This window comes from Pipistrellus hanaki (genome assembly GCF_964339955.1).
Source record: "Pipistrellus hanaki genome assembly, chromosome: 9".
Classification (NCBI taxonomy): domain Eukaryota; kingdom Metazoa; phylum Chordata; class Mammalia; order Chiroptera; family Vespertilionidae; genus Pipistrellus; species Pipistrellus hanaki.
Window position 1 is genome coordinate 50659438 of NC_140511.1, and position 22391 is coordinate 50681828.

General features: G+C 45.6%; 1 protein-coding gene across 7 annotated transcripts in view; it reads left to right on the forward strand.

Moving 5' to 3' along the window:
- Window positions 1–22391, forward strand: part of TEAD1 (TEA domain transcription factor 1) — a 256121-nt gene that overhangs the window by 190859 nt on the left and 42871 nt on the right. For 5 of the 7 annotated variants that reach the window (XM_084893780.1, XM_084893775.1, XM_084893777.1 and 2 more), the window contains 5 exons: window positions 8098–8109; window positions 8908–9042; window positions 10125–10171; window positions 10946–11007; window positions 11922–12046. In XM_084893780.1, coding sequence (XP_084749906.1) covers window positions 8098–8109; window positions 8908–9042; window positions 10125–10171; window positions 10946–11007; window positions 11922–12046 — 381 coding nt within the window. The remainder of the gene's footprint in view (window positions 1–8097; window positions 8110–8907; window positions 9043–10124; window positions 10172–10945; window positions 11008–11921; window positions 12047–22391) is intronic. The other 2 variants (XM_084893776.1, XM_084893779.1) reach the window with 1 other exon arrangement.

Genomic DNA, 22391 nt, shown 5'->3' on the forward strand with positions numbered 1-22391 from the left:
CAGTTTAGCTCAGTGGATAGAGCGTTGGCCTTTGGACTGAAGGGTCCCGGGTTCAATTCCAGTCAAGGGCATATACCTGGTTGCTGGCACATCCCCAGTAGGGGGCGTGCAGGAGGCAGCTGATCGATGACTCTCTCATCGATGTTTCTAACTCTATCCCTCTCTGTAAAAAATAAATAAAATATATTTTTTTAAAAATAAATAAAATAAAAAGTGCGGAGAAGGCCATATTAAACATTCATGCTTGTACCATTGGAAATGATCATTTTCATTTTGACACATTTTCAAAAGTTCTTTTTAAGTGAAATCAAATGGCAAAAAATTGTTCTGATGTTTTCTAATTCCCTTTACCCACCCTCATTTCCCAACAAATCTCAATTTCCCTCCACCCCCATTCCTCCACCAGCCGTGTCTTTTCCTTGTCATTTATTTTCCTGAGAAAAATAAAATCTAATGGAAACGGTCTCTTCTTCTTTGCCCCTGTCTTAAAACGAATCTAGATTGTTACCCACTATCTACTATGAATTTGTGCTGAAGTCATTGACACCAACATGAGACTTTTCCTCTACAATTTATAGCACCCTAAACCAAGATAGACTTGGCTGACAATTTGAGATCGCCTTGGACACAGACACAACCATAAGGAGCAAGACAGTCCAGGGAATAGTGACGCGGTCAAGGAGTGGTGTGAGGAGATGAAGAGCCAAGAGCAGAGGGACTGGGCAGTAGGGAAAAGGAGCGAAGGGGTCAGCAGAGCGCCACTGAGATTCAAGAGCCAGCTCACATGGATAAGGAAGTGCAAGGCATTTATGACCAGAGTACCAGAATTTTGGACATTAAACATATACTTTCAGGTTCATTTTAATTTTTAATTTTTTTAAGAAACAAGTCAGAGTGCTAACTGCTGTTCGCAAAAAGAGCTTATCATGAAGGGAGCCATTTCTCAGGGATGGGAGTAGCATATGTTTGGCCCCTGCCCAGACAAAATCCTTTTGACCCACTACTCTTCGGGGACTCGGTGGGTTCTAGGTGACCCATAGCATTGTAGCTGGGCCTGATTCTAGTTAGAAAGCAGAAGATGGGCCCATGCATCACACTGTGCAAATGGCTTATCGGTCTGTGGAGCATGCCTGTAGGAACTCCAAGGATGATGACTGAGAGCTCACTCTTGGACCTTCTGTCACTAGCTGCACCCACAGCAGTGTCACCCATAACAGCATTTCATTTATGGCCAGCCTATCCACCTCTCCCCTAGTTTAGGCCTCCTTCAGTTGAGCAGTGAGAGGCAGCAGCCTGTCTGGGAGACTTAACATGGTGTGATGACAGGCCTGAAGCTTAGAAATTATTCTCTACCTTGAATTATTCCACTCACCATTAATGTATCAAAAGATCATGACCTATGTTTCTAAACTCCAGGGATTTATTATCCCAGCATGTAGAAAGGACACAAAAACATTCTCTGTGCATTAAGCAGTCTTTTCTTTCTTACTCAGGGTCTCTACTTAAGAGTTTGCTGTTCTGAGTCTCTTTATAGAGTTCAACTTTCCTGAGATCGTCCAGGCCCTGCCCAGAGACCTTTCCCCAATTGCCGCAGAAAGGCAGTCTTTATTTGCTGGCTTCAGAGGCTTGTGGGAGCCACTGTAGACATTGTCACCTTCCTGTAAAGGTGGACCAGGCTATTTCTGTTCTGAAGTGTGTTTTGATGAGTACAACTCAGGACAGTAGTAAGAAGATGAGAATTCTTCACTCTGCCCTAACCTTAGCAGAATGCATCTGAGGCAGTTGATGTATTCGTGTCAAGCTCGGGATGTGTAGTAAAGAAAAGCCTGTCCTTGCGGGCATTGCATCATCCCAGGGCAGTAAAAAAATGGCCCGAGTTTCTGTGATTGTGTCCAGTCGTTGGTGACTAATTTATGAGCTACATGTGCTCCCCGAGGCCATTTTCTTCATTCTCACCCTGGTGGCCTTTGTGATTTGATTTCTGGACAGGCCATTCTTCCCAATCTGCCATTCCTTCCAATAAGCACAGAGCTTAAAGTTCAAAATTGTTGATTTAATTCTCTTGGGGAGTTCAAGAACTTTGCTGAAGCATTGCTGCAGTCCACACTGCTACATCCTGGTTGTACCACCACTGATTCCATCCAGGGATGGGCTCGTCCACAGAGAAGACAAGCCTCACTCCCCAAGGCCTTCTGAGCTGCTCTGCTCCGTCAGGAGGTGGCCATTAGCAGCACACAAGGCAAAGGAAGCCTGGAACAGCCCCATTCTTTGTCTCAGCGCCAGCACCAAGATACTTGGCCTTGTCACAGGATTTGGGAAATGATACATTGCCTTTCCTGGCATCTCCCAATCTTCTGGGAGTTCTTTTGCATTCATGACATGTCCCCTGTCTCCTCAACAATATTTTCATTACCTTGTTTTTAACTTAATCTAGTTAAAACAAAGATTGGAGACAGTTAATTTCTCATGCTTGGGTGTGATGGAATTAGACCCTCCCACCAGCGGTGTGGTGATGCAGAACTTAGCATAAAAGAGGACTGAACACATTTATCTTTCCAGGTTAACTGAGCCAGGTCTGGATTTTCTTTTTAAAAGTGACAGAAATAGCCTCATTCTACATTTCTGACCCTTCCAAGAGAAATCCATTGTTAATTGGCCTCCAATGTAGACAGTGCCCTAGAATAGCAGTGAGCCCCAAGATTATGTCATCAGGGGCAGGACTCCTAAGCATTGCACATATGGATCAGGATCAAGCCTGGATGGCTGATCATGTGGGCATCATAGATTCCAAGTTCACCGAGTGGCAAGGCTGCTGGCACTGTGCAGAGTGTTTGATGCAGTTCTCAGAGCAGTCCTGGCAGTGGGTGTTGTTGCCCTCACCTTAGAACGGGGGAAGCAGAGGCTCTGAATGGCAATGACTTGCCCAGGGTCACAAGTCTGAATCTAATTCCAAGGCTGTCTGGCACCAGAGACCAAGCTTTTTGATTGATGTCACGGTGCCTCCCAGAGAGTGCTGGTCAAGGGCTCGGGTCCCTTCCCTTCTCTTGAGATGCTTTTGCACTGTCTCCCCTCAACTGAGCCCTTTTTTCATTGTGTCTGGATGTTTGAATTAAACAGCAAAGGTGAGTGGTGGGAGTTGGTACTCAGTCTGGAGCTAACCTTGAGCCCCTGCCTGCCTGGGTTCCTCTGGCTTTTCAGGGAAAATTTACCCCCGGCCTCTTGCTGTCACCTCTGAAGGGAAAGGGAGCTAATGACAGAAGGGTACCTTCTCTCCAACACACACCTGGCATTAGCTGATCTAAATTCCAGGCTTCCTAGGGGAGAAGTATCAGGCATACCTACAAATCACCTGGATCCTTGTCTACACTCCATAATGATGCTAAGCCCCACATCAGAATGAAAGGAAACACTATTGACAATTATAAACTACTAAATATAGCTCAGTACATTTAAAAATGAACAATAGTAAAAGCCTTGACACATTTTTCTTTGATGTGAATGGAGTCTTTGGCATTTGGAAGCACAATAAGATGAATTAATTGTTCCTCATTACACGGCAAGTCAGGAGGGGTGTGAATGTGCCTTCTCTCCTCGGCATTGGCTGTTGCCTGACCAAAATAGCCCCTTTTGTATTTGCTCCTGCTTCCTCTAATAATAAGCAAATTGGAGATCATGGCTGGGAGAATTCAAGTGCCCTTCATCCTTTCTCCAGAACTCTCAGAGAGAGTTTTGTGATGTTTATCTGTTCAGGGGCTACTGCTAATAATTGCAGAAGTCATGCGAATTCACAGAGTGCAAGATTGGAAACAGCATCTGCAAAATTACTTTTAGGGAAGTATTCTGTGTTTTATCTTTTTCTGCAAAAGTGATTTTGCAAGCAAATTGCTGTCTTTTCTCTCTTGCACTATATTTTTATATTGTTGGAAAAAATATATTTAGAGGAAAACATTTAATAACTACCAAGAGTTTTTGAATCCATGGTCTTTTTTTTTTAACTTTATGCATTTTTCCTGTTATAATGGTAGACTTCCATGTGAATAAATTAGATTGGGGTCTTTAAATTCTGAAATTATGAGCCCTAAATAAAGTGTTTGGAATATATTGGCCTAATAGGCTGTTCATTAAAATTCCATATATGACAGCTATAAAATGGTACATGCAAGCCTGTGACCTTTGTACATTATCTTTGTTTGTTTATGGTTAATGCCTAAGAATTATGAGATAATTGATTCCCCAGAATAATAAGCAAAGGAGAAAGGAACTGATTAAAAGGAAACTGATAGAAACTATCCAGAAACCAATTCATAAAATATCCTTGATTTTTAGGAGCACATCACTCCAGATATGTGCATCTGTGATGCAGCTGCCTTCTCATCATGTATATTACATGTAGACATTTTCGTACTTTCAACCATTAGAAGGAGGCAGTCCTTGTTCTGCTTCATGAAATATGAAAGTCTGTTTACTTAGTAACAATAACGATGTGAAAAGCTTGGGCTGAGGAGTTTCTGAGTGGCACATCCTGCCGGACCCTCGTGGTTGGGGTAGTGAGGCCATTGATACCTTGGGGTGCCAGAAATTGGACAGGGAGGAGAGTTGAGTGCATCCTGAGACATGCACCCCAAGTTAGAATGCTTCGTCTGCCCTCATTCTCAGGTCAGATGGGACATCCTATCCTAGCAACCCATCAACAGTCTTAGACCCATGTTGCCTGCTTCATAAATATTTTCCACAGTCCAGGTCATGGGCTTAACTTAGGGTTCATTCAGTTGGAAAGGAAGAGTTACCTTTTCTTATTCCCCCAATGCTCAGCTTTCTGTGGCCCCATTCTTTGTCATCTTAGGGATATATGGGCTTTCAATCAGTAATAAGGAGTCAGTATGAAGTTGATCAAGCTTTTTCCTAGGACACATTTGTCTTGTTCATGCATGCTCATATGCACATCCACAATCAAGAGTGTTTCCTGTAACCTCAGACATCATAGGAGGTAACTCAGTATTGACCTAAAACTGTATCCATTTTTCAAGATACAACAGTGTGCTCATCCTTTGTAAATCTCATCCACGTCTCAGACATGTTGGTATGAAAACATTTTAGAATAAAATTAATATGATGTACAAAGATAGCATATATTTTTTAATTTACTGAAGCTCCAGTATTTGAGTAGATTAGTGACACACCCTTCCCCCTATAATCTAGGGAGATGAGTAGTAAGGATAGAGTAGAATGTTTAAAAGTCCAGGATATTAGACTAGAGTGACACAGAGAAGCAATTTGCTCAGGCCTGACACAGTTATCATTTCTTCAAAGCCAAGCCTGTATCTCTAGGCCGAAAATGACAATTTACAGATCCCTCCATGGAAATCTCCTCACTTGGCATCCTTCCTCCCATTTCAGGATAAGTGCTTCTGCAGCCAGGCTCTCAGTTCTGATTTTCCCTGGCAGTGCTTATTGTCTGCAGGGTTACTTTATATTTTAAACAACAAAAAAAAAATCATTCTTTTAATTTTTAAATGTATATCATCTATAAAGGAGAGATGTTATGAAATTAAATGAGTTATCGGAGCGTTCCCACTACAAAAGGTAGGAAATCACTGGTATAGACATTTTAGTCCATTTGCAGAAAATTGCCTATTCTCGAGTAGGTAGGTCAAGTGCAGAAAGAACCTCTACTTGAGATACAATTTCCTCTCCACACTTGGCTTTCTATTAGGATAGGCGGCCAAGCACTGCCCAAATTTTAACATTCGGCTGTCTTTTCACTAGCCGTTTTTTGGTTATATGCATTAAGGTATGTTTGCTTAGGACGGAATTCACACCCACAGTTTCAATTTTAGAACCAGAAGGACTTGAGAGAATAATGTTTAAATCTTTATTTTGTAGAAAAGGGGAAAGTGTTAAGTGACTTGCCCAAGGTAATGCACCCCATTAACATCAGGCAGAGGCAGATAGAGAGCCAGGTCTCCCGACTCCTCAGCCAGGATGCCTTTTCCTGGCACAGAGCAACTTGGTGTGATAGAAGCATTTGAATTTGCTCACCTGCTTTGGAACTTTTGTTTCACTCAGGTACCTCATGGCATGCTGGGTAATAAGACAGTCACACTTTATGTACCAAAAGAAAAAGACCAATTTCTGGAGCTGTGTGACATAAACAGCAAAGCTGGTGACATTTCTCCTTTCCTTGTTGACTGATTTTCTTATTAAACAAGAAACATCAAACTTTCCTCGTGAACATTTTGAGGAACTTTTTAATCAGCCTAGAAAACTCCACTAAGAATAAGAGTAGGCAATGGAGATGTAGAGAGCTCACTTCCACTTGGACCTAGACTTTCAGTGGGTGAGTCACTCTACCCAAGTGTACACAAATGCTCTCTGTGTCGGGGTGAGCAGAACAGCCCTTGTCATCAGCATTCCATAAACACAGAACTCTCAGGTCTGAGAGAGCCCCATGATGTACTTTTGGAATAGACCCAAGCCCACAGCTCTTTTGTAGTTTTTCCTAAATTTGCGTCAGCTAGACAGACAGGAAGTCTGGGCTGCCATTTTCCCAGAAACCCTAGCCTGAGCCCCGAGGAAGCTAGCTGTAAGGCTTGTTCCCTATTGGGGAAGGCACCTGTGGACATACCTGTGCCATTACTTCAGTTTCAGAAATCACCTTGTGGGCATTTATAACCTCTCATTAGGGATAAGTGGCCTGGGGACTGAAGTCCAAATTGTCCCAAAGAGAAAACAATGAGTTTGTATTCTTGACAGAGAAGAGAGTAAGCATGACTAAAGCCATGTTTCCTGTTTGTTACCCATGGACCACCCTTTGAGAGGGTAATGGGGCAGGTAGCAGGTGAGACCACCCTGGGGCCAGCTAAGAGTAGATTGCCTGGGGCTGAGATCAGTGTGTGTGTGTGTGTGTGAGGCTCAGTTTGGCTTTGGGGTATTTGTACACACAGCCAGTCAGTTTATCATAAAATTCCACAGACTTCAAGATGTATCTTTTTTCAGACATCTTAGGATCTGAAACATTTTGGATCTAGTTTAAAAAGTTACCAGAGGAATAACTTTAGGTTAGGGCACTCAGCAGATAAATAAATGTAGCTACAATCTGAAGAAGAATGACACCTGACGATTGACTAGGTGGCAAAAGCCTTACTCTAGTCACCGTGGTCCTTCCATTGGGTGCCAGCTTGCAGGGCCCTCAAGGTATTATTCAGCTGCAGCACACCACCATACAGATGCTCATAATGGCTTAGTGCATCCCCAAAGAGCCGTCCCATGAGCTTCATTATTTTTTCAGTTAAAAGCCAAAGAAATAGATAAAATATTTATAAAAATATATGCAATATAGGCTCTTTTTCAAGGGTCAATATAAACTTTGAGAACTCATATTCCAGGCTGTTATGGGGCAAAGTTGTGTCTATCCGACTTGGGGAGCACCTAATTGGTCTTTCTTAGAAGCCCCTAGAGAAATTATCTTCTAGGCTTTTATTTTTATTTTTTTTAACTTATCTTGGCCTTGCCTTTGGCACCTCAGCATGTTTATTCACCACCTTTGGGTGAATCTGTGAACAGTGCAGCCACCTCTCTGCTGGTACTCTGTCTTACCCGAAGCTTGCCTTGGCCTTCATTCACTGTCTAAACTATGAATGGCAGCCGCAGAGGGCGATCTCTTTATTTTGATGTCTCCATTTTGTTCCCACTTTCATAGATTCTGGGGCCAGGTAGATTTATAGACTTCCTGGACCTTGACATGTGTACCCAGCATGAAGCCCTGCCTGCAACCCTGGGGCTTGTCCCCCACCAGGCCTGTGGCCATTTCTCCCATCTGTGCTGGGGGAGCCACAGAACCAGCTCGGAGAAATGGGGAGGGGGGTACTTTTTCATTGTTGTAGTTGTTGCTAATTGACCTTTTACGTAGATCATACATTCTTCCTAATATGTGGAGAGAAAAAAAACACACACAAAAAAAACCATCCCACATTCCTACCCATCTTATTATACCCCAGGTTTATGTGTTTATATACACTTATATTTTTAACTGAAGAAGAAAAATAACCCTGCCTTTGTACGCATTCTTTTTAACAACTTGTTTATTGTTGTATCCAGGTGACAAGCATGGTAAGTATTTTCACCAGTTGAGTATTCTGTATTTTAGCTGTGCTTGGCAGACTTTTTGGCTAGCTTTGTGTTATCAGCCTTGGCTTAACTAGAAATGACCCATTTAGGAAAAGGAGAAAGTACTTACCTGATAGCATATCCCATGTCCTTGGCTACAGAGGGAACCCATGTAGCCTTCTACTCACGGTGGGATACCTGAGAGAGCATGTGCCCCGCCAGCATGCTGCTTGGCCCATCAGTCACTACCCTGCCCACCCCACCTGCCCCACTGCTTCTGAGCCGCCCTGACCAGGCGTCTGCCAGGGCTTCCAGGCCTCGCATGACTCCCAACAGCTCCTGGCACTGTGGCCCATTGATAGCCCACACAGTCAGGGCCTCCTGACGCTCTGGATGGTCCTACCCCAGATCTACCCTCCTCCCCTATCTATATGCTTAAGAGGAGGGCCCTTTTTCCCTTGAATGTGTTAAGTAATTGGAGAAGTCTCGCTTTGGAAGCTGGAAAAATAAATACATTGTTCATTCTTCTCAGAGGCTTCCCATTCTGTTGAAAAACAGATTAACAAAAAAAAAAATTATTTTTTAAACCTTGCCACTGGGTGTTCTCAGCAAATGCTCTGAGTAGCAGTAGGCTCCGTGTGTTTTAGCCTTCTGGCTGTGTTTATTTATCCATGCATGTTTGCTTTTCCGGCCTCTTTTGTGGCTCTGTATTTTAGTCCATGTGCTCGTGGCTGTGCCTGTGTGAGCTGCCTGGTAGCCATGCGTTATGTATTAAGTCTGTGTGTCACTGTCACCTTCAAGGATCAGACTGCCAAGGATAAGGCCCTTCAGCACATGGCTGCCATGTCCTCAGCCCAGATCGTCTCAGCCACTGCCATTCACAACAAGCTGGGGCTGCCTGGGATTCCACGTCCGACCTTCCCAGGGGCACCGGGGGTGAGTCACCGCTGCATCCAGAAGCGATGGCCCTGGAGGCATGGGGTCACCATGGACCAACATGAAACTGACCACCTGGCACTTACTATGAGTCGGTCAGATGTTAGAGAACCACCTTGTGGTAAAATGATGATGGGTGCAAAAAGGCAAAAGAAATAAAGGGAGGGAGGGAGAGAGAGATGGGGGAGTGGAGGGAGCCTTAGTCCCTGAAGACATAGAATCAAATATCACTTTTCTGGTGCCCTCCTGGGCTGTGATCTGCCTGTTTTTTTCTAGTCCTTGGTCTCTGTTCCTATGTCCTCAGGGTCACTTTATGATAGCTAGCCCCTAACGGAACAAAGAATCCTGTTAACAATTTCATTTTGCACCTACCAAGGGCTGAGACACTTAACGTTATGGTCCCATTTAATGTTCATTATAATCCTTAATGCCTCTTACTGTTACTGCCATTTTACAGATGAGAAAACTGAGGTTACTTGGAAACAAAACAAGAGTTTGGGAACATGATCATAATCACATGGGTAATGGTGTTAGGACTCAAACCCAGGGCTCTGTGATTTCTTTTACATAGTGCTGCCTCCAGCAGGAGTCAGCAGGTACCAAAGGCCCCAGGAAAACTCACAGCAAAGGAGGTGTCTGTGCTGCTGTTCGGAGTTCCTAGCTGGCCTCTTGTTTGGAGTTTTGTCCTTTTCCTGGCTGGGCCTTCGGTGCTATGAGCCCAGGCAGCAGCAGGTTACACAGGGAGCATTCAGAATGGAAAGGGAAGTAAAGGGCAGGTGGGCGCAGGGATGAAAATATTTGTGCAGGGTCTGCACCCAGATCACTGCCAGGTGTTGCTGCCTGTTCCTGCCAGTGGAGATTATCTGGAAGAGGAGCTAGAGGGAGCCTTGGGTTGCTAGGCCGAGGACATAGGCGGTGGTTTTCTGCCCGGCAGTGACCACACCTGCATTTAGGGAGGGTCACTGCGCCTGGCGGATGATCTGAACCTGCCATCTTTAGCAGGGGGTGCAGTGCACGTGCATCCTGAACTGTGCTTTGAAGTGAACTCACAATCCTGAAGCCTCTTACATTTTGCCTTTCAGTTCTGGCCGGGAATGATACAAACAGGGCAGCCAGGATCCTCACAAGAGTAAGTCTGAGGAGGGGCCGGCATTGGCTACAAGGGCCTGGGCACCGCCCACCCTGGGGCCAAACTACCTGGGAGCTTGGAGGGGCGGGGAAAGGAGATTTAACCTGGGATCACCGACATCATCCCTCATTGTTACCTGCTGAAGCCAATAGGAAAGAGACTGCTCAGGTCCTGGAGACATGGAAATACCTTGCTTCCACCTTAAGTTTAGTGGTCATGTAGCTCGAAACAGGAAGAAGATTCCGATCCTTTCCTGGCTCTGAAGGGCAAAGTGTAGGGTCGTCCTGAGAAAGCACCTGCCTGAGAGTGGGCAGTGGGGTGATTCCATAGCCCATTCTGTCCCGGCTTTCCCTGTGATACAGCGGCTAATAGAAAATCCCAATGATGCTTTGAGGGCCAGGGTAGCAAGCTCAGTAAACCAGAAGGGGTAAAAGCAGACTGAACTTGAGCTATCTGGCCTAGAGAAGATAAGCAGGTGCCTATGATTGGTGACCACGAACCTTGGTCTCAGAGGCAGATGTCTAGTTCCTCCCACTGAACTGGTGTGAAGCTGGTGGCGGGTCCCCAGCAGCCTGTTGGCCCCTCAATCGTCGGGAGTAACCCTCTCAGTCTTAGTGGAGCTCTGCCTGGGCTGTGCCCCACTTGCAGGCAGGGAACCTGACAGTGGGAAAAACCCTAGGCGGGGTCCCTAGCCCTGGGAAGCTGAGGCCAAGACTGAGCTGTAGCCACTGCTACAGACGCCATTTCTGACTCTCTCCATCCTTCCGTCCCCAGTGTCAAGCCCTTCGTGCAGCAGGCCTACCCCATCCAGCCAGCGGTCACAGCCCCCATTCCAGGTGAGTCTCTGAGGGGCTCCCTCTCACTTTTTCCACAGCTGCATGCCCTCCCTGACTTGCAGAGCCATGGCTGCCCCTTCTGTGCCTACATGTTTAAGGCTGGGGTTAGCCTGGATCTATGGAGGGTCACAGGGGTCCCTTCCCAGGTCCCTTATTCCTCTCAGTCACCTCACGAAGAGCTCTTCAGATGGATTGTTTTAAGGAAACAGGAAGTCTCGTCACTTTCACTCAGAACCCGGTCATCCTTGGAAGGGGAAGTTACTATGGTTCCTTCCCCATCATTAACAACAGGCTGAATTGGGCAATCCAGGTCCTAAAGGGCTTATTCACCCTTTCCTAGATACGTGGGTTTTAATTCCTAGTACCCTTTCTTCAAAGGAGAGCTGCCAGGGAAGGCCAAACTAGAAACCATGTATCTGTTCCCCGCTACACACGTGTGCGTGTGGAATGACACGGTGGAGCCGCTCTCCTTTACAGACCCCAGGCTTATGCCCTCTGCTCCAACACCACGGAGCACTCTGAGGGAATGTTCATACTGCCAGTGATTGCAGGCTTAAGAAAGAGGTGGAGAAACACAAGAAGTATCTTGTGTGCCAGCCTCACAGGAGATCTTTGTGACATTCATTCCCACACTTCAGTCGGTCTCACCCTGGCCCCCAGCTCGGCCCCTTTGTCCAGGAGCAGGAGTCCTCAGCATGAGATGAAGTTGGCTTTATGGAGAGCCACATGCATTGTGTTTTATCAGGACACTGCCTCAGGCTCCTTGGCCAGAGTCTCACCCCTACCTCGCATGACAGTTGGTGGAACAGGCCTTTTTTCTTGGGTCACCTGTTTATAGGGCCCTGTCCCCATATTTGCCTGCGGCCCAAAGGGAGGTGAATGGTCAGCATTAAAGGTGACGATTGGTCTTTCAGGGTTTGAGCCTGCGTCAGCCCCAGCTCCCTCGGTCCCTGCCTGGCAGGGTCGCTCCATTGGCACAACCAAACTTCGCCTGGTAGAATTCTCCGCTTTCCTCGAACCACAGCGAGACCCAGACTCGGTGAGTGTACTCAGAGAGGGGTGCCTCAAATCCAGCACTTGCTGTCCACTTCCATTCCCCTTTACCATCCTTTCCCCTGCCCTCATGCCTGACAGATAACCCGAGTGGATGTGGACCTGAAGGAATAGCCAACCAACTTTTCAGTTAAGTAAAAGGTATTTCCGTGGACAACTATGTGGAATTTAGAGCTGAATTTAGAGTTGAATTTGTGGATGCTTTGGACCTGACACTCCAGGGAACACTGGTGCTGAGGGAAGGACCTTAATGGGCTCTTGCATTTGATAAAATTTAACCTTTATTGACCCTTGCCTCATGACCGGTATTAGGCGAAGCTGCTTATATATACCTGTACCATTACATATTACCCTCATCAAAACCTTATAAGGCTAGGTACTGTCTAAGAGATGACAAAACAGAAGTTAAGTAATTTCCCTGAAGTCACATTGTTAATAGTTGATGGATTAGAGATTCAAACTTATGTTTTTCAAACTCAAGCCTAAACATTTAGCCATGATTCTACACTGCCTTTCCAAAATAGCAGCTATGTTTTCTCACGAGATGGTACTTTAGCAATTGGACATAGAATACATTGTAATGTCATAAATACCAGGAAAGTTGGCATCTGGACTCTATTCAATGCTGCGCCGCCACCTCCCCTCCCCCTACCCTTCGAGTGCTGCCATCCCATTGTTTCCCTGCCGTCCATCATTTCCCATACATATGTGAGGCCCCCCCCCACCCCCCCGCCCAGTAAGCCCAAGGCCCTTATCTCACTCACTCCCACTCCTTGGCTGTGAGGATGAGCACTACATCTGCATGTGGGCGAGTCCAAGGCACACACTGGAGAAATCGTGAGTTTGTCTTTGGGAATCTTCACCAACTCCTTCCTGTGTTCCTATCGCACCCACCTTGCTGATCTCCAGGGCCACTGAAAGCCATGCCTTCTGTGCGTCTGCCGCCTTGCTGTCGTTCTGTTATCAGGAAAAAGTGTCTCGAGTGGTTTCACCATCTGTTGTGAATAACTCAGATACTGAACCATCACGGGTGACCTCTCCTGGGAGGATTTGCACTTGAGCTTGGTGGAAAGCCTCTGGTGACAGGACGGGGGAGACGCCCTGGGCCAGAGGCTTCCACCGGCCATCACCCCAGCAGAGGCTCGGGAACACCATGCAGCCACTGACATTTCTGTCTATGAGTTGTGAACTCTGGCAGCTGGTAGGAAAATAGAGCCTGCTCCAAAATTAGGGGGAAATGAAGGAGATGTAAGTAGGTCAGTGGGCCTATTAAGGCAGGTATAGGAAAATAAGGTTATTGAAAACAGGGGAGAGAAAGCCAACTAGGTCATTTTTTTCAGTAGCCGAGTGGTTTTACAGAAAGGGTGATGGCAATGGCCTTTCCCTGATGAATGAAAAGGTTTGGCTTTGTAGCTTCGACTCTAATCCATGACTTTAACTGTCCTAAAACAAATGGAAGGCCAGGTGCGAGTCAACATTCTTGGGCCTCTTAAAAAAGTAATTATATTTTAGGGGACCCAAGATGGGGACTGAGAGAAATTGGAATTCAGTCAGCAAATACTTTTTAAACACCACATGCCAGCCCTGTTTTAGGTGTTAGGGATTCAACAGCAAAGGAAATAGTCCTTATTCTACTGGAGCCTCCCTCCTAAGTAGAGATGACAACAGTAACCACCCTAACAAGTGCACACATGCGTATACACACACACACACACACACACACACACACACACAGAATGGGAGGTGATGCTAAGTGCTTATGTGGAATGGCGATCCTGCACAGGTGAAAATCATGTGCTCTTTAGAATAAAAAAGTATAATTTCAGAAAATGTCATATGTTGATATTTTTGGCTTGTTATATTATGATTTTAAGTTATGTCTATCAGATAATGCCAACCAAAACTGCAACATTATTCTGAAATTATTTTACTAAATTGTAACATCAGTCTCACTTGTTAATGTTGCTTCTAACATTCCTGTGTTATGAACCCTGATTTTACAGTGATACATAAATGAGTTTAATATATATAAGTGAATTCATGCCAGGTTTTGATTAGTACATGTATTTGATTTTAGTGGAGATGTGAGGGTCCAGAGAGTTCTTATGCTAGAGGAAGCAGGGAACACTTAGAGAAAAAGGTGATTGAGGAATTGAAATGGGGGAGAATTAACAAAATTATTTACAGCACTTTGATGATGCCTCAAGTGCCAGCTTGTTAGATTATATAATATGTATTTTATTTTGCAAACATGAGGTGCTGTTACAGTGAACATGTAATGGCACTTCAGGACCAAGGTCACACTGAAAAATTTGTAGCATGTGAATGGTTCCAACTATAGGAAAATTTAAAGTCACCTAAAATAATTCATCTGGGACATTTAAATGAATGTGGATGTACTCTACTTAACACTTTAACATCAAATATTAAGTATTTAATTTTATAAGGAAGCCAACAAGGTGACAAATAATTAAAGTTCCCCAAACAGATTTAACTCTGTGTTTGGAGATCTTTGTCTCCATGTAGGCATGCACACATTTCTCCCTACTTCTCCATAATGGCTTAGGCTCATTGGAATCATGGGGTTATAGATAGTGCTGGCAAAAAGCCAATAAATAAATCAATGTGCTGGGTGCAGTGCTAACTGTTTTTCATTAGTGATTTCTTCTATCCTCCTCATAGCCCAATGAGGTAGGTAATTCTGTTCCATTCTAGAGGAGAGGCTTGGAGAGATTGCTGTTTTGCAGATAGTCAGTGGCTGTGGCCAGGTTTGAATCTTGGGGCCCTCCTATAGAGTACTATTGGGAAATGGCACTATGTCCCAGCAGTAGATAAAGCATGAACAAGAAAGCCAAGAGGAAAACCTAGTTTGCCACAGTCCAGGGTGGCCTCCCTTAGTTACCACTGCTTTGGAAATTCACTCCTCAGTCTAACACATAGTCTTCATTGCCACCACTGAAGACTTCTTCCTGACTCTGCCACCCTTAGCATTGGCAGCACTAGTAGTAGTACCAGTAGTAGTACCATCTGTGGAGATAGCCAACACTGTGCATTATTTTACTTAATCCTGTGACGTGCTTGCCCAGGGTTAGGCAGCTAGCTGACGTTGGAAATGGGATTCAGATCCAGGCCTGCGGATTCCACATCCTGAGATTATAACCAAAGAGAGTTCTTATGCTATAGGAAGCAGGGAACCCTTAGAGATTGGTCCATGTGTACCTGTGGCCTGTTTTGTAGGCTATAGCTGGCTATAATCTATAAACTAAAGGAAGAATAATCTGGGGGATGAGCGCCCCCTGCTGGCTTTGCATCAAGTATAAACCAGATGGCAGCGTTTCCTCAAGTTGGTTGTTTATATTGGTGGAGAACCAGCAAGTCAGTCCCTCTGTTACCTTTGGCTCCACTAGAAGCAAAGAGAAAAAACAGCAGAGGGTTAAGAAAGGAAGATTAAAAAATTAACACAATATTAGAAGTGGTTAGTAGTGTTTGAAAATACACTTTTTACATGATTTTAGTGTTGCATATCAAAGGACTTCAAATGTTAAGTGTAAGATCCTCCATCGCCTGTAATCAGGGCCCCCGTTCCTGGAGACTGAGTTAGGCAGCTGCTGATTTGAGACTGCTGAAAACCTGCTCTTGGTGAGCTGTAAACTGAATCCTGTGCGTGCATGGGGAGTGGTTTTCCTGATAAAGCCTAGTGGAATCCCTCCATCCCCACCCTGGGACACGGCAGGTTCCTCCAGCCCCCCACAGCCCAGCCACATCCTGCTCCACAGCTGGCAAAACCCTGATGGTGCAGACTTCCCAGGTACCAGACTGTATGCTTAATGCTTGTAATGGTCTACATGTCTGAATACGCAGGACCGTGTGCAGGAAGAGAGTATGTGAGGGTAGAGTTAGGTAGGTGTTACACAGACAGAGAAGGGAGAATTTTGGGATGGAGAGGGAGGGACAAAGAAATTGAAAATGCACTGTCTTGCCAAAGAAGAAGAAAAATTCCACGATGTGGTATGGTAACAAACTGAACAGAGAAGGCACAATCAGCTCCTAACAAACACCTTGCTACGTGATAGCAATAACATTAATCACTGGCACCTACTGAGCTGTGTTATAAGCACTACGCCACACATTTGGCTTGGGTACTGGTCTTATGTCCTGTCTATCAGGGAAGGAATGGATGCTCCGATACATTAAGATACATTATCAAGATCCACTCCCAGGAAGTGTCTATGCCAAGGTTTGGCTCCACTCTATTCCTAACCACTTCACTGTGGTTTTGAAGAAATCAAAAAATTCTTCAAACATAAAAACAGCTGCCTTCCAAAGTATGAGCTTCCCAAGCTTAGGCTGCATGTTATCAGGGCCCTTCACATGGGGTGAGGATCGGGCTGGCTTTTCTTTGAGCTCCTTTTCCAACCTGCGGTTTTGTGAGTCTTCTCGGGGTTTGGGACAAGGCACCAGATAGGCCAGGGATGTTTCCACTGGGACTTTAGAGCATATCTCCTGTCATGCTCCTGTGACAACACATTCGTACTAATTGAATGAGAAAGCTGGTATCTGAGTGCTTACCAGTGGTGTGAGATTTGGGGAAAATGACTTCACGGCTCAGCCTGACTTCAGTTGGTACAGCGGGCATAATAGGACCACTCTCATGATTGCCGCAACAATTACAGTTAGCAGCATCCCCGGACCTAATGAACACTCCACACATGGTTTTTGGAACCTGAATGTCTTTTAGAAATGTAACAGGAAATCGGGCCAGACAGATGGAGGGATCTGGCTTTGGAAGATCTGCTCACCAGGTGTTTTGGACTCTATTGAAACTTAGATGGGAGCCAGAATATTTTTTTAAATGAATTCTTTTTTTTTTTTTTTTTTTTTTTTTTTTTTTTTTTTTTTTTTTTAGTAGATAGTCAATTCATGTGGTCAAAAATCTATAAGCATAAAAAAATGGAAGGAGATTTCACTACCTTCTAATTCAGGGGTCTTCAAACTGCGGCCCGCGGGCCACATGCGGCCCGCAGAGGAGTCTGATCCGGCCCGCCAGGTTTTTTGGGCAGTGAGCGCAGCCGAGGTGTTACAGTAGGAATTAGTAGTTCATATAGTCCGGCCCTCCAGCTCTCTGAGGGACCGTGATCTGGCCCCCACTTTAAAAAGTTTGAGGACCCCTGTTTCCTATCCCACCCCAGGTAGGAATCACCTTTGCTAGTTTCTTGTGTTTCCACAGATTTTAATACATGGACAGCATAATATGAACATATTCTCACCCTCCTTTTTAAAGAGAAGTTGTAATCTGATGTGTTTCAGGAAAATGGCAGCTGTAGCAAGTCAGAGATGGGGAGGGCTAGGAGATGAGCAACAAGCACCAACCCAAGGCACAAGCAGTGACCCAGGGGATAGAGATTGTGTCAATAACTTTAAAAGATCTTAGGGGTTAATTAGCCGTGGAGAAAGAGAATCCTGGAAATGACTGAGACTGGGGATGGTAGTATAATTTGAAAAGTCACAGAATGAGGAAGAAGCAGATTAATCGCCTTTCCTCCAAAGAAACCTGTTGAAGGGGATATTGGAAACAGACGTTCAGTAAGTTTACATTAACAGCCCAACACTGAGCTTGTAGATGACAGGGTTGATATTTGAACTTTGTCCTAATCCAGAACCCATAGTTTGAAAAATGGGGGAAGGTAGCAGCAATGACCAACATTTAGGGAGGTCTTTCCCACGCATTCATCTCACCGAGAAGGATGCACCACCTGGGGGAGTGCAGAGGACAAGCCTCATTATCGCTGCACAAGCGGCAGCCAGCGCAGGAAGGTGGTCAGGACGTTCGGAGGAGGAGGAAAGGAAGGACACTTGACTCAGGTTCCACAGAAGGAGAGAATTCCTGGAGGGTGCCCAGGCTTGGGTGATGGCAGGTGCTCAGCCAGGAGGCAAGGGGTTTTGCTGGGACGTCCTGGCCTCTTGTCTTTATTTCTAAGTGGCTGGACAGCCTGAAGCATGGAGCTTCCTGAGTGTGAGGAGTAAGTCAGCAACCTTCACAGTCTGAGCAATTCCGGAGCCCAAGCCCGAGATGGGAGCCTACACTATAGTTCTGCAAATACATCCTACAGCTCACCTTATTTTTTCCCATAAAGGCAGTTGGTCAAATGTGGGCCCGAGCATGATTTAATCTTCCTATCTTCCTAGCTTCTTTCACAGGCCTAAATTCATGGAGAGCTAACTGTCTTTTGTTAGACTACAGACCCTGACTTTGCTTCGGAAAGTGTGACCAGCTAAGGAAACAAGGCATTGATGAGGCCCGGGGCAGAAAGAAGGGTGAATGGTTTGCATGGGATTCGATTGGAGGAATAAGAAAACAAGATCAAAAGCAAGGTTTAAGTTCCAGATTGCCAGGAGGGTCCTTGCCTGGGTCCTGGACAGGGTGGAGGAGGCCAAGGTTTCTGTGAAGAAGCTTCCAAGCCTGCAGTGGCTGCTGGGCTGACACTACATCTCATAGTGGGGCTCTGTATTTATGGGAAACAGCTGTTTGGGCAAAACAGTTTCTGGTCCTTTAAAAAAGAAGTTCCTCTACCCCAGTTCATAGCTTGTATGTGGATCTCATTAATAGTAAACTTGCAATCCAGAATCTGTGCAGCTCCCTCTGGCTCACACAGAACTGTCATGTTTACTGTTTCATTTGACCTTCACGTTGACCCCCAGATATCAGCAGGCCAGGTGTCATCCCTATGTTCAGAGGAGGAAGCCAAGGCCCAGAAAGATTAAGGAACTTGCCTCAGGTCACACAGCTCAAAACCAACCGAGCTGGAATTCTACTCATTGTGTTAATGTCTGCATCCCATGCTTAGAATAAATGGTCAGAAAGCACTCTTGCCCTGCAGGCTCTCAGAGGAAGGCCACAGCTGGTCTGACGGTTGGCTGTGCCCAGTATAAGTGCTTTTCCCCAGACTTGTCTCATATATTTTACCAAGTGTGGTCTTCCAGTAGGGCATGGAGATGAAGTATCTTTCTGAGGTTGAGGTGATGGCTCCCTGGGGTGCGGTGTGGTTTTGCCACCCTTTCCCACTTGACTGCCAAGCTGTTCTATGGGCTCATCCATGCACCTCTCGCAATAACAGTGGATGGTTTGCTTTCAGTGTGTGAGCTGCTCTGGGCACTCACTCTCTTTCTTCATTACCATTTGGGGATGAGGCAATTGAAAGCATCTGGAAATCTGGGTTTTATAGACATTTCACAGAGGCCCCAGCCAGGCTCCATCTGCTTTCCTTGGCAGGTCAGCCCCACGCCCGCTTGCCTTTCTGGTTGCTGTCCCTGCACTCAGCCAGTGGCCCTTACAGCTGCACTTCTGTGGGGGGAAGACACCCGCTTTCTACGGAAACAGCAGCCCCTCTAGAGAGATGGAGGTGGACGTGGAAAGTGGGAGTGAGGGCACACATCCTGGTGTGAGGTCTGGGAAGGAAGGACTTGCTTGCTCCTAGTTTCTTGTTTCAATGTTCCTTTCTGGGAAGAGCACAGGGAAGAGATGAAGCAGCACCAGGGGCAGGTAACCAGACAGGGCTGGTGTCTCTTGAGCAGTCAGCCCAGGATGGAGACAACTTGAGCAGGAGCCCAGGAGAGTCCCTCCTGTCCCCCCAAGGGCTGAGTATGTAGGTCACTCTCCTTGGCTGGCCCTGCAGCCACTCCGCGGGTCATCACAGGTTGCCCAGGCTGCTCTGGGAGTGTCTGGACAGGGAGTCCTGGCAGGAGCGTGACAGGAAGTAAATGTAGGTGATTTGTCCTTGTTCTGTTCCAACTTGTACATTATCATCCCTTGACATGAGTTATTTGTCTTAGTTTCTTTAAATTCCTAAGTGGATTATAATTTCTCTCTTGGTATTATTTGACAGCAGTCATTTTTCAAGGTTTTACTAACGTTCTTCAAATACTTGGAATTTTTGGGACAAGTTTATGAAAAGACCGCCATCTTCAGGTCAGAGAGTGTACAGCAGCACTGAGGTGTGTCCTGAGGAGCAGCTCCGTTGCCAAGGAGTATATTTATGGGGCTTTTCGTTCCTTTTCCACAAAAAGTGAACTACCTCATCCGAGGAAAGTGGATTGGCAATCCTTTAAAAGAAGAGAGAAAAGAAAGTAAGACCCCAGTGTGCCCTGTGGGAGTTGTGTTGTTCTGGTTGTCTCATCTGTGGTGATGGGCGCCCTCCCAGGCTGCCCCAGCCCCACTTTTGAGGACAGATTTTGCACACTTCAGAGAGTGGGCTCTGATGTGCCTTTGGGAAGTGTGGGGGCCAGATCACTCCATGTGCACATCACCCCCACCTCGGCCACTCTACATTACAGTAGCTAATGGCAGTGTCCAAACAAGGAATCACCTTAATGTATCCGTAACTTTCCTCTCTTAATTCCTGCTTTAGAGTTCAGTATTTCATTTCTGTTGCTGTCAGAGGACAGCCTGAGTTTCAAATGATCTCTTCCAAAGTAAAGACGTATCATGATTCCCTGGGTACAGCATTATGTATTTTCCATGCATTGTCTCCTTTAGTCCTTGTGGCACTCCTTCGAGGTAGTCCTTTTTATTACCCCTGTATTACGGAGGTGGAAAAGGCAGCAGAGCGGCTGGAGTCGCTGTCCCAGATGACTCAGCTGGACACTGGTGCCAGCACCAGGGTTCAGACCAGATCCCCATCTGACTCCTCAACCTCCCTCAGCAGCAGAGAGAAAGAGAGCCAGGAGCCAGGAGAGAAAGTGAACTCTCAGAACAGCTTTGAGGGAGGAGGAAATCATTTGTAAAACCCCCAGGGCAGCTAAATAACCCTTTGCAAGTAACTTTGTTGAGTTTCTAGGATTACATTCACCTTTTCACTACATAAAACTGCTTCCGGAAAAAGAACTGGCGGGATTACAGCAATAAAAAGAGGAAATGAGCATTTCTCCAAGTTGAAAGAGAAATCTGTGTATTAAGGTTGTGTCAGGTGCTGCTAAGCACCTGTCAGGCTGATCCAGGTAGGATTTTGCTGGTGCAACTTCGTTCTTTTGGGTGAACCATGCAGGCAGACATGGGTCCCCTCTTCTGGCCGGTTGTCCTGAGAGGTTGAGCCTTAGGAAGGCTCTGTGATCTGACTAAGTTCCTTTCAGGTCCAGGGAATCATGGTCAGCTAGAGTAAACAACCTGAGGCACGACTTGTAATGTTTTTGTTTCCCTTTATAGTTCTATCCCTTCCTCAAAAAAATCCAGGCTGTTTCAAGGTAGTTAGTACATATGCTTTATATATAAGCCAAATTGATCGCTTCTCGGCCTTTTGGCTAAGATCAAGTGTAGTATCTGTTCTTATCAGTTTAATATATAAGCCAAATTGAGCCTCACTCGTGGCCTGAGGAACAGCAGCAGCCACTGCCCCAGTTCTTCCCACCTCGCATTCCTCCTCCTTAGGGACAGCTGCTTACAGCCCTTTGGCCAGTTCTTCAGATATCATCTGCATATTTCTAAATAACATGCTTATCCTATATATCTCAGTCCACCAATTTTAGACATTTTCTGTTGACTTTTTACTGTGGAAGATCAGGTCTTCGCTCTCTAAATTTAGCATAAGGCACACCCTCCCCCCTTCCTTCTAACCCTACCAGTGTGGTTATATCACAAGTTTTGGTTCAATGTTCAGTGCTTATATTACAAACCTGTGCCAGTTCTGTATACGGCGTGGTTAATGTGTGATGTATTCGAACCATTTCTTGATTGTAAAGCTTGTTATTTTAGGGTTTGTCATTGCTACTTTTTTTTTTTAATTTGTTCAGTTTTTACATTACATGAATTCATCTTCACAATGTCTAACATAATTCTCAAACTCTTCTCCAGAGGGTCACATAAGTCAGGTAATCTCTCAGGTCCACATCCCCTTGGTGACATCCCTCCATGTCCCCTCCAGTTCCTCACCCACTGGATCCGTCTCTGTCCGGGTGAGCAGCCCAGCTGGTTGGCCAGTGAGTTCCTCTTCCTCTCTCCTGCGTCAGGGCCCACCTCCCTCTGTTCTGATTTACTCCATTTCACAGGAATGTATCCTCCTATAGCTAACCGAGAATGGTTACAAAGATCAATTTTTTGAAACCTTGCAGATCTGAAAGTGTGTTATACTCTCACATGAGATGGATGGCTTGGTTTTTATCAAAGTTTTGCCTTAAAGATATGAAACTTAACTCACATTTCCATGGTGAGTTCCACACAGGTGCTCTTTGCTAATGAGTGACACTGTGTGTTTAATGCTGGAGAATAGAGCCATCCATATAAAAAAGCAGATAAATGCTGATTTAGGTCCTGTGACGTGTAAGAGTGGGGATGTTGATTG